Source organism: Ascaphus truei, chromosome 18 (assembly GCF_040206685.1).
Source record: "Ascaphus truei isolate aAscTru1 chromosome 18, aAscTru1.hap1, whole genome shotgun sequence".
Lineage (NCBI taxonomy): Eukaryota > Metazoa > Chordata > Amphibia > Anura > Ascaphidae > Ascaphus > Ascaphus truei.
In genome coordinates, this window is record NC_134500.1 from 34,919,256 (window position 1) to 34,931,872 (window position 12,617).

Below are 12,617 nucleotides of genomic sequence, written 5' to 3' on the forward strand. Positions count from 1 at the left end.
TGTTGTAATCATATAAATAACAAATAATATATATAACAGGTCATGGGAATAAGTGTTTCAGACATGAAAGTAACATTAAAGAAGAGGAGTCCCTGTGTCAGGGAGACTCTGGCTTCTATGTCCTCTCCTAGAATCCTCTGCTTCTCTCCTCATTGGTTATTGGCCTCTCCTACCCGAGTGAGGGCAGTGACCTCATCAGACTGGAATGGAAGCTTCATCTGATTCTGCCTGCCATGCTGTTCTATCCCGGGTAGCAGGAATTTGCAGGACGATGAACTTTCAAAAAAGAAGGAAAACATCTTTTAAATCAGAGGAGATTTAATTTTTAGGTGAAAGTAATTGCATTAGCGGGGCTCGGTTCACAGTTTGATCTTTATCTTCCCTGAAGGGTTTTCACTTCTTCTCTGCAGAAAAGAATCGTCTTTGTTTTTCATTCTGCAAATAAAATGGAGAAAGTTATTAAATCGGGAAGAGTCTCGCAGTAACATCCCTGACACACGCGGACCTTGGTTCATATCCCAGTGTCAGCTTATCGCGACCTTGAACCGAACAACAGCTCCCTATGCCTTGTACATCAACATTAGATTTTAGGGTCTATGGGGCGGAAACTAGACTGAAAAGGACGTGTGTGTGCATATGTATATGTATGCATGTATGTATGTATGTATGTATGTATATATATATATAATGTGATACTGTCACTGTCTCTATCTGCTGGTATGTGGTGCAACTACTGTGCTTTCCAGCCTACAGGGAGTTAACCTCCCTTGGAGCAGCTAGAAGCAGCTGCAACTGATTGAACAGGCAGCTCTCTAGATTGAACTGGAGGTGTAAAAGACAGGAAGTGGTCTGTACACAAGGTGAGACTGCTTTCACCAGAGAAGGAGCAGAGAGAGAGAGACTTCTCCCCACACAGGAGAAAGCTTGCTGGCACAGTCCCATAGGCTTGCTGGAAATTAGTTGCAGAGACTGCGGGGACTGCCTGGGTTGCACACCAAGGAAGCAAGGACATGTCTGCTGTGGAAGCAGGGCTGTCCTGTCTAGGACATTGGATCCAGAGGGATTTCCTGGACTCTCGTGGGAGGGATTCCCCTACAGCACCAAAACAGATAAGGACTGTTATATTTTCTTACTGGACTTTTGTATTTGCAGTACTTGTGTTGGGGTGGTAAACAGCTTACCAAACCACCCAGTTAGAAAGGGTTGGAGTGGTATATTTAGTCTCCTAAGAGGAGTAGGCGTTTTTTTATGATTTGTTTTGTCTTAAAGGGACGTTGTGCCTATTATTGTGCAGTAATAAAAACCCTGTTCAACAAACCCCAAGATTTCCTGCTTTAATCTGGGACAAAAGACCCCCCAACGTGACGTAGGCATCACAATATATATATATATATATATATATATATATATATTTATATGTACATAATCTGCTCTTTATCGCCATTGCTCCAGCTTTTTGTAGTAGAAACATCTTGGCCCTCGTGCTATAAGAATTCTATGCTTCTACACGATTTAATATTGTCCCTTTAATTCTGCCACAGTGTAGGGACATGGTCAACCTGAGTGACCGATGCCTTACAAAAAAGCAGACCACTAAAAGTATTTTAAAATCAGTTTTCAAGGTTAATTTGCAGCCATAATAAGTTAAAATGTTAGCGTTGAGTTTGACCTTCACTCAGGTTTCAAGGTGACTCCCTCCTCCTGCTTTGTATCATGACAGCGGGGCAGGCGGTAGAAACACTCAACTGACAAAGAAGAACTTTATCGTATTATTTTTTCTTATATAGAGCTGACGAAATACACAGCGCTGTACAAAGACTTTTTAAGGTGCAATGAGTTCTTGTCCCACAGAGCTTACAATCTAATGGTGCCTGGGGCACCGGGAGATAAAGTGACTTGTCTAAGGTCATAAGAAGAGCCGACACTCGGAATCGAACCAGGTTGACCCACTTCAACGGCTGTGTTCTTAGCACTACGCTCGTCCGTTATACCTTGTTCTCAGGTTCAGTCATTTAGTTTGCGATAGGTCAGTCAAATCAAATCAGCGTTATTGGCATGACGAAAGAACATTTCAGTATTACCAAAGCGTGAATAACAGGGGGTAGGTATAATGATTACACAGTACATGAATAACAGGGGGTAGGGTATAATGATTACACGGTACATGAATAACAGGGGATAGGGTATAATGATTACACAGTATATGAATAACAGGGGTAGGGTGTAATGATTACACAGTATATGAATAACAGAGGTAGGGTGTAATGGTTACACAGTACATGAATAACAGGGGGTAGGGTATAATGATTACACGGTACATGAATAACAGGGGGTAGGGTATAATGATTACACGATACATGAATAATAGGGGGAAGGGTATCATGATTTCACAGTACATGAATAACAGGGTAGGGTGTAATGATTACACAGTACATGTATAACAGGGGGTAGGTATAATGGTTACAGAGTACATGAATAACAGGGGGTAGGGTATAATGATTACACGGTACATGAATAACGGGGTGGGGTATAATGATTACACAGTACATGCATAATAGGAGGTAGGGTATAATGATTACACAGTACATGAATAACAGGGGGAAAGGGTATAATGATTACACTGTACATGAATAACAGGGGGTAGGGTATAATGATTACACGGTACATGAATAACAGGGGGTAGGGTATAATGATTACACAGTACATGAATAACAGGGGGTAGGGTATAATGATTACACAGTACATGTATAACAGGGGGTAGGGTATAATGATTACACAGTGTCACGATAGCTTATGACAGGCTGTAATTTACACCAAAACTATATATAAATATATATATACCTGGGTTTGAACTGGGACGAGACTTAGATATGATAAAATATAATTTATTCCTTGATAAAGGTGAACACAACAGATTATACAATAACAGCAAAATATAGACACTTACTTAAAGATTATGACAAGAAAGCCATCAGGATTACAGAATGGGCCATTTCTTCCATACTTCAGCTGACATCACAGCAATACATGCAGGACACATGCAGGACATGAAGAACAATGAAGAACTTGCAAAACATGAACAACTTTGCATGAGGAACATTTGCATGAAGAACATTTGCATGAAGAACAATGGGTAAAGGGTGGCTTTGACTTATATACTATGTCAAACTCATCTCTTTAACCCTAGGTGCCGCGACGGCTAGCAAAAGTCCCTTTGAAGCTTTTGAAGCTCAGTTTGGACTTCCAGTGTCCAGTGTGAAAGGTCACACTTTTCTGATTAGTTCCTTTTGTCCGTTGGGCCAAGCATAAGCAATTAGCAATTTAGCCTTTGATGACCAGGCAATGTGAATCCTAGCCTTTCCTGCTCATTATCATAACAGGGGGTTTCAGTTTCTCAGAACTCAACCAAAATTTCATATTTACTGCAAATCACCTCATAACTTGAGTTCAGTAATACATACAGTCAGGTGAGATATATTAATACATTCCGTCCCACCTGACGCTCGCAGAGAGACCAAACATTACAGTGTAATATGAAAATTAATAGAGATATTAATATCTGGCAGCCACTAAGGGCCAGATATTAAGTGTTTGTAACGGTTGGTGGCGGGGAAGTCCCACGAATACAAATATGTAGGTCTTAGCATGTTCAGCCAAGGACATCTCATAGTATTCTTATATTTAATAAGGTTACTCATTTTGATATCCTGCTTGGGGTGCTCCACCCCTACCCCCATCAATAAACCCTTTGAAGCAGGATACCTTTTGCTGGAAGGTGTGAATAACAAAAACTTCCATTCCTGGGTCTCGCATAGCAATACCCCTGTGAAGCCAGGCTAAATTCTAGCAGGATGTCCTATTTAGCATACAGAGGTAACCCAGCTTTAAGGTGTCAAGACCATTTGGTTCCTCATGCATTACAAAAGGGCAGGCATTCTGCCTGTACATTAGCATTAGCACACCATTAGCATTCTGCCTGTATATTTCAAAAACTGCAAAAAGTCACTTTATCAATAATATATGTCCCTCTTAAGACAAAGTTATATTTTTAATATGTGGGTACTTGGGGGGTTCCCCAGAGGCTGCACCCCCAGATTCAGGGAGCTGGCGCACTCCGTTCCCAAATTACCAGTTTTCAGGGAACCGTTTAGTCAGCACTGCATATAATATTAACCACTTAAGTCCCAGTGGGTGTGTTATGCAGACACTGATTAAACCAGAAACAATAAAACATGGGGGAACAGGGGAATAAGCATTTTCATGTTATAACAAGGGTTAAATCACATTTCTGGGCCTCAGCCCAGTTAACCCCTTGTCTCCCTGGCGAGGTTAGAGGGTGGCCAAATGGGGGGGTAACCCCGTTAATCCCGGGCCAAACCCTCACTATCGTCACACCTCCCCCGCTCAAGGGGCCCGGGTACCCCAGCGGCCTCCCCCTGGCCCTGGGATACCACTGGCGCTCTTGACGCACTCAATACGTCCTGAGGGATTGGCCTGGCAAAATTGTCCTCTGGCATTGACCGGTACACAGTGGATTGTAAAGTCCAGGTCCTGCGGCGCAGGGCTCCACCGTGGCCTCCGGGCCTTCTCCTTTGCCTCCCTCTGCCCCCCACCCAGTGTCTGGCGAACCAAATACATAGTGAAGGGGCCCCTGTGCAGACCATGCTGCACATTGCCCAGAGACTGGCATGTCTCTGCACCAACAGGAGACCAGCTATCCAGCACAGACCGTCGCTTCCCTATCAACCAAGTCTGGGAAAGGGTTATGTCACCATTCTGTAGGGACCCTACCTGCCCTGGCTCTGTGCCAATCTGTAGCTGCTCCGCTATACTCCTGACTCTCCTCCCTGGCTGCCTATCTACCCACAGCCCTCCCTTTGGGAACCCTGGGGAATCTGTCAGGGGGGTCACTCCTGGCCCGTCAGAGCAAGGGACTTTCTGCCTACCTAGCTCATCCCTCGCTTCTGCCAGCTGCCTGACACCCCACTGACTTCCTATCTTCCCCTGCTTCCCAGGGTCTCCTTGCCTAGTCTCCCCTAGGCCCAGCACCTCAGCCCCTGCTGATGACTCCTGCTGCTTACCTCCCTGCAGCCTACCTGCACTCCTCTCCTACCTGGGCAATCCTAACCCAGACCCTGGAACTACCTGAGTGCACCTACCTCCCTGACCTTGTCTCCCCCTTACCAGGGATGAGCTCAGGGGCACCTCTCCAGATGCAACCGCCTTAGCGCTTGGCTGGCAGGTATCCCTGGGGTGGCACAAGCCTGCCACTGCCCTGGATACCCCCAGCCCATAGCTAGGCTGCAACAGGGGGTTGCTGATCTGAGAAACCCCCTGAGGCTCTGCCAGGGTAATGGGGGATTCTAGCTGCCATACCTGCTGCTGTACCTCCCTGGCTACCACTAGCCCTTCTTCTCTCACTGAGACCTGAGGCTGGCTACCTACCTGCAGCCTCCCCTCACTCCGCTTCTCCCTAGCTAATCCTAACCTGGATCCTAGGGACACCTGAGTGAGGCCATCTCCCTGACACTGTCTCCCCCTTACCAGGGATGAGCTCAGGGGCACCTCTCCAGATGCACCCGCCTTAGCGCTTGGCTGGCAGGTATCCCTGGGGTGGCACAAGCCTGCCACTGCCCCGGATACCCCCAGCCCATAGCCAGGCTGCAACAGGGGGTTGCTGATCTGAGACACCCCCTGAGGCTCTGCCAGGGCAACGGGGAAAACTGGCTGGCTCACTTGCTGCCTTCCCTCCCCGGTTCCCACTGGCCCACCCAACCCTCTCCCAGGCAATCCTACCCTAGAGCTGGGTGCTAACCCCTCTCCCTGACACTGTGCCCCCATTACCGGAGGTGAGCTCCGGGTTGCTGGTGCAGATGCACCCACCTTAGCTCCTGGCTGGCAGGTAATCTGGGGGTGGTCTAACTTTGCCACAACCCCGGATACCTCCAGCCCATAGCAAGGCTGCAACAGTGGGGCTCTTAACTGAGAGTCCCCTTGCTGCTCCGCCAAGGTAATGAGGGAGTCTAGCTGCCCTACAAGCTGCCCTTCCTTCCCCTCCCCTGGTACCCCTATCTCCTGCCATCCCCCGGTCACCCCTATAGTGAAACAACAGGGTACAGTTATAGGGAAACATAAGTCAGTCAGTCTGCGACTTGGTCTGGCTTACCTTGCTGGTCCCTGCAGAGACCGCCGCCTTCGTTGGTCCCAATTGCAAAGGGGCTGGAGCGGACGCCGCCGGCCCCATCTGGGCTGGGCAGCACCGGGCCGCTGCCGCAACAGTGCCCGGGTTGGGTACAGGTAAAACGATGCAGGACAAGGGTCCCAGGTCTTTGTGGAGGAACACAGCTCCATGCAAACTTGGTAAAATAACCCCCTCCCGCAAACCCTGTCCCTCCCCCCAAATAAAACTGCCGCCGGCAGGATGCCGGAGTGGCGGCTTCTTCTCTGCCGCCGCCGCTGGTTCTCCGCCGGGATCAGGTGGATGGCCGCTGCTCTCCGCCGCTGTTGCTGATGCAGCCCATCCAGGTTCTCCAGGAGACGTCCCGAGGAGGGTTGTCGCCCCGGCTGGGCGGGAGCCATCAGAGGATGCCGCTAACTGGGTCATCTTTTCCGCAGCTCATGAGCGTTGGCCCTGAGGGGCTTCTTCGCCTGACCGCGCACGGTCAGGGCACTGGGCATTATTGTGGCCCATTTGTTGGCAGTGCCGCAGCAGCTGCCAGTGCTTCTCCGCCACCGGTGGACTAACCCCAGCAAGGGGCAACGGAGTCCAGAGCGGAGTTGCCTGAGCGCCGGGCTTATTCCAGAGCTTCTCCGCCGCCGGTGGACTAACCCCAGCAAGGGGCAACGGAGTCCAGAGCGGAGTTGCTGGAGCGCCGGGCTCTAGGAGGGGATAAGCGGGTCGGATCATTGCCAGCTTCAGCTGCTCGAGCCGCTCTGCTGGGGACATCTCTCCCTGCGCAAACATCAGGGCCAGCAATTCTGGGTAAAATGGACTGGCTGCCGCAACGGCCAATACCTCTCCTGGTGCAAGACTTCCATGGTCTCCGAGACCACCCGCTCCCTCCACAAGTCTCTGCCGTCCCGGAGCTGGGTCCCTTCCCTGTTCTCCGGGCGGTGTGATGGTTACAGCAGCTGCAGCTGTGGATCTTTGCTCAGCCTGCCGGGTTTCATGCTCACCGATTGCTGTCTCTCTCTCAGCCTTGCTGGCTGCTGGTCCCCGCGCCGACTTGATGCACTCCTCCGGTCTCAGTGCCCGGCTCCAGTCAGACGGATGGCCGGCACTTTGGTTCTGGAGACAATGCTTCTCACAAGTAGGGGAACAGTGAGGAGGTGCCATATCTTGTGTTATATGTTTTACACTGTGTGTTCAATATCTTTAGTCCCAGGAACTTGCAATTACCATCAAGTTCCCACTGGATCACAGTACCCCGCAGAATACTGTAATCCAGGTCCAGTTCAATCCCACCGCTGCCACCAGTTAATTACAAGCTTGTCACGATAGTTTATGACAGGCTGTAATTTACACCAAAACTATATATAAATATATATATACCTGGGTTTGAACTGGGACGAGACTTAGATATGATAAAATATAATTTATTCCTTGATAAAGGTGAACACAACAGATTATACAATAACAGCAAAATATAGACACTTACTTAATGATTATGACAAGAAAGCCATCAGGATTACAGAATGGGCCATTTCTTCCATACTTCAGCTGACATCACAGCAATACATGCAGGACACATGCAGGACATGAAGAACAATGAAGAACTTGCAAAACATGAACAACTTTGCATGAGGAACATTTGCATGAAGAACATTTGCATGAAGAACAATGGGTAAAGGGTGGCTTTGACTTATATACTATGTCAAACTCATCTCTTTAACCCTTGGTGCCGCGACGGCTAGCAAAAGTCCCTTTGAAGCTTTTGAAGCTCAGTTTGGACTTCCAGTGTCCAGTGTGAAAGGTCACACTTTTCTGATTAGTTCCTTTTGTCCGTTGGGCCAAGCATAAGCAATTAGCAATTTAGCCTTTGATGACCAGGCAATGTGAATCCTAGCCTTTCCTGCTCATTATCATAACAGGGGGTTTCAGTTTCTCAGAACTCAACCAAAATTTCATATTTACTGCAAATCACCTCATAACTTGAGTTCAGTAATACATACAGTCAGGTGAGATATATTAATACATTCCGTCCCACCTGACGCTCGCAGAGAGACCAAACATTACAGTGTAATATGAAAATTAATAGAGATATTAATATCTGGCAGCCACTATGGGCCAGATATTAAGTGTTTGTAACGGTTGGTGGCGGGGAAGTCCCACGAATACAAATATGTAGGTCTTAGCATGTTCAGCCAAGGACATCTCATAGTATTCTTATATTTAATAAGGTTACTCATTTTGATATCCTGCTTGGGGTGCTCCACCCCTACCCCCATCAATAAACCCTTTGAAGCAGGATACCTTTTGCTGGAAGGTGTGAATAACAAAAACTTCCATTCCTGGGTCTCGCATAGCAATACCCCTGTGAAGCCAGGCTAAATTCTAGCAGGATGTCCTATTTAGCATACAGAGGTAACCCAGCTTTAAGGTGTCAAGACCATTTGGTTCCTCATGCATTACAAAAGGGCAGGCATTCTGCCTGTACATTAGCATTAGCACACCATTAGCATTCTGCCTGTATATTTCAAAAACTGCAAAAAGTCACTTTATCAATAATATATGTCCCTCTTAAGACAAAGTTATATTTTTAATATGTGGGTACTTGGGGGGTTCCCCAGAGGCTGCACCCCCAGATTCAGGGAGCTGGCGCACTCCGTTCCCAAATTACCAGTTTTCAGGGAACCGTTTAGTCAGCACTGCATATAATATTAACCACTTAAGTCCCAGTGGGTGTGTTATGCAGACACTGATTAAACCAGAAACAATAAAACATGGGGGAACAGGGGAATAAGCATTTTCATGTTATAACAAGGGTTAAATCACATTTCTGGGCCTCAGCCCAGTTAACCCCTTGTCTCCCTGGCGAGGTTAGAGGGTGGCCAAATGGGGGGGTAACCCCGTTAATCCCGGGCCAAACCCTCACTATCGTCACACCTCCCCCGCTCAAGGGGCCCGGGTACCCCAGCGGCCTCCCCCTGGCCCTGGGATACCACTGGCGCTCTTGACGCACTCAATACGTCCTGAGGGATTGGCCTGGCAAAATTGTCCTCCGGCATTGACCGGTACACAGTGGATTGTAAAGTCCAGGTCCTGCGGCGCAGGGCTCCACCGTGGCCTCCGGGCCTTCTCCTTTGCCTCCCTCTGCCCCCCACCCAGTGTCTGGCGAACCAAATACATAGTGAAGGGGCCCCTGTGCAGACCATGCTGCACATTGCCCAGAGACTGGCATGTCTCTGCACCAACAGGAGACCAGCTATCCAGCACAGACCGTCGCTTCCCTATCAACCAAGTCTGGGAAAGGGTTATGTCACCATTCTGTAGGGACCCTACCTGCCCTGGCTCTGTGCCAATCTGTAGCTGCTCCGCTATACTCCTGACTCTCCTCCCTGGCTGCCTATCTACCCACAGCCCTCCCTTTGGGAACCCTGGGGAATCTGTCAGGGGGGTCACTCCTGGCCCGTCAGAGCAAGGGACTTTCTGCCTACCTAGCTCATCCCTCGCTTCTGCCAGCTGCCTGACACCCCACTGACTTCCTATCTTCCCCTGCTTCCCAGGGTCTCCTTGCCTAGTCTCCCCTAGGCCCAGCACCTCAGCCCCTGCTGATGACTCCTGCTGCTTACCTCCCTGCAGCCTACCTGCACTCCTCTCCTACCTGGGCAATCCTAACCCAGACCCTGGAACTACCTGAGTGCACCTACCTCCCTGACCTTGTCTCCCCCTTACCAGGGATGAGCTCAGGGGCACCTCTCCAGATGCAACCGCCTTAGCGCTTGGCTGGCAGGTATCCCTGGGGTGGCACAAGCCTGCCACTGCCCTGGATACCCCCAGCCCATAGCTAGGCTGCAACAGGGGGTTGCTGATCTGAGAAACCCCCTGAGGCTCTGCCAGGGTAATGGGGGATTCTAGCTGCCATACCTGCTGCTGTACCTCCCTGGCTACCACTAGCCCTTCTTCTCTCACTGAGACCTGAGGCTGGCTACCTACCTGCAGCCTCCCCTCACTCCGCTTCTCCCTAGCTAATCCTAACCTGGATCCTAGGGACACCTGAGTGAGGCCATCTCCCTGACACTGTCTCCCCCTTACCAGGGATGAGCTCAGGGGCACCTCTCCAGATGCACCCGCCTTAGCGCTTGGCTGGCAGGTATCCCTGGGGTGGCACAAGCCTGCCACTGCCCCGGATACCCCCAGCCCATAGCCAGGCTGCAACAGGGGGTTGCTGATCTGAGACACCCCCTTAGGCTCTGCCAGGGCAACGGGGAAAACTGGCTGGCTCACTTGCTGCCTTCCCTCCCCGGTTCCCACTGGCCCACCCAACCCTCTCCCAGGCAATCCTACCCTAGAGCTGGGTGCTAACCCCTCTCCCTGACACTGTGCCCCCATTACCGGAGGTGAGCTCCGGGTTGCTGGTGCAGATGCACCCACCTTAGCTCCTGGCTGGCAGGTAATCTGGGGGTGGTCTAACTTTGCCACAACCCCGGATACCTCCAGCCCATAGCAAGGCTGCAACAGTGGGGCTCTTAACTGAGAGTCCCCTTGCTGCTCCGCCAAGGTAATGAGGGAGTCTAGCTGCCCTACAAGCTGCCCTTCCTTCCCCTCCCCTGGTACCCCTATCTCCTGCCATCCCCCGGTCACCCCTATAGTGAAACAACAGGGTACAGTCATAGGGAAACATAAGTCAGTCAGTCTGCGACTTGGTCTGGCTTACCTTGCTGGTCCCTGCAGAGACCGCCGCCTTCGTTGGTCCCAATTGCAAAGGGGCTGGAGTGGACGCCGCCGGCCCCATCTGGGCTGGGCAGCACCGGGCCGCTGCCGCAACAGTGCCCGGGTTGGGTACAGGTAAAACGATGCAGGACAAGGGTCCCAGGTCTTTGTGGAGGAACACAGCTCCATGCAAACTTGGTAAAATAACCCCCTCCCGCAAACCCTGTCCCTCCCCCCAAATAAAACTGCCGCCGGCAGGATGCCGGAGTGGCGGCTTCTTCTCTGCCGCCACCGCTGGTTCTCCGCCGGGATCAGGTGGATGGCCGCTGCTCTCCGCCGCTGTTGCTGATGCAGCCCCTCCAGGTTCTCCAGGAGACGTCCCGAGGAGGGTTGTCGCCCCGGCTGGGCGGGAGCCATCAGAGGATGCCGCTAACTGGGTCATCTTTTCCGCAGCTCATGAGCGTTGGCCCTGAGGGGCTTCTTCGCCTGACCGCGCACGGTCAGGGCACTGGGCATTATTGTGGCCCATTTGTTGGCAGTGCCGCAGCAGCTGCCAGTGCTTCTCCGCCACCGGTGGACTAACCCCAGCAAGGGGCAACGGAGTCCAGAGCGGAGTTGCCTGAGCGCCGGGCTTATTCCAGAGCTTCTCCGCCGCCGGTGGACTAACCCCAGCAAGGGGCAACGGAGTCCAGAGCGGAGTTGCTGGAGCGCCGGGCTCTAGGAGGGGATAAGCGGGTCGGATCATTGCCAGCTTCAGCTGCTCGAGCCGCTCTGCTGGGGACATCTCTCCCTGCGCAAACATCAGGGCCAGCAATTCTGGGTAAAATGGACTGGCTGCCGCAACGGCCAATACCTCTCCTGGTGCAAGACTTCCATGGTCTCCGAGACCACCCGCTCCCTCCACAAGTCTCTGCCGTCCCGGAGCTGGGTCCCTTCCCTGTTCTCCGGGCGGTGTGATGGTTACAGCAGCTGCAGCTGTGGATCTTTGCTCAGCCTGCCGGGTTTCATGCTCACCGATTGCTGTCTCTCTCTCAGCCTTGCTGGCTGCTGGTCCCCGCGCCGACTTGATGCACTCCTCCGGTCTCAGTGCCCGGCTCCAGTCAGACGGATGGCCGGCACTTTGGTTCTGGAGACAATGCTTCTCACAAGTAGGGGAACAGTGAGGAGGTGCCATATCTTGTGTTATATGTTTTACACTGTGTGTTCAATATCTTTAGTCCCAGGAACTTGCAATTACCATCAAGTTCCCACTGGATCACAGTACCCCGCAGAATACTGTAATCCAGGTCCAGTTCAATCCCACCGCTGCCACCAGTTAATTACAAGCTTGTCACGATAGTTTATGACAGGCTGTAATTTACACCAAAACTATATATAAATATATATATACCTGGGTTTGAACTGGGACGAGACTTAGATATGATAAAATATAATTTATTCCTTGATAAAGGTGAACACAACAGATTATACAATAACAGCAAAATATAGACACTTACTTAATGATTATGACAAGAAAGCCATCAGGATTACAGAATGGGCCATTTCTTCCATACTTCAGCTGACATCACAGCAATACATGCAGGATACATGCAGGACATGAAGAACAATGAAGAACTTGCAAAACATGAACAACTTTGCATGAGGAACATTTGCATGAAGAACATTTGCATGAAGAACAATGGGTAAAGGGTGGCTTTGACTTATATACTATGTCAAACTCATCTCTTTAACCCTTGGTGCCGCG

At 50.5% G+C, this 12,617-nt stretch overlaps 1 protein-coding gene across 1 annotated transcript in view; it reads right to left on the minus strand.

Annotated features, from left to right (window-relative positions):
* Nucleotides 1-359: 359 nt before the first annotated feature.
* LOC142469205 (uncharacterized) overlaps nt 360-12,617 on the minus strand; it is a 33,870-nt gene continuing 21,612 nt past the window's right edge. Inside the window, exons 4-5 of the mRNA XM_075576165.1 lie at nt 752-822; nt 360-435 (exon numbers count right to left, since the gene is read on the minus strand). Of these exons, the coding sequence (XP_075432280.1) occupies nt 360-435; nt 752-822 (147 nt within the window). The remainder of the gene's footprint in view (nt 436-751; nt 823-12,617) is intronic.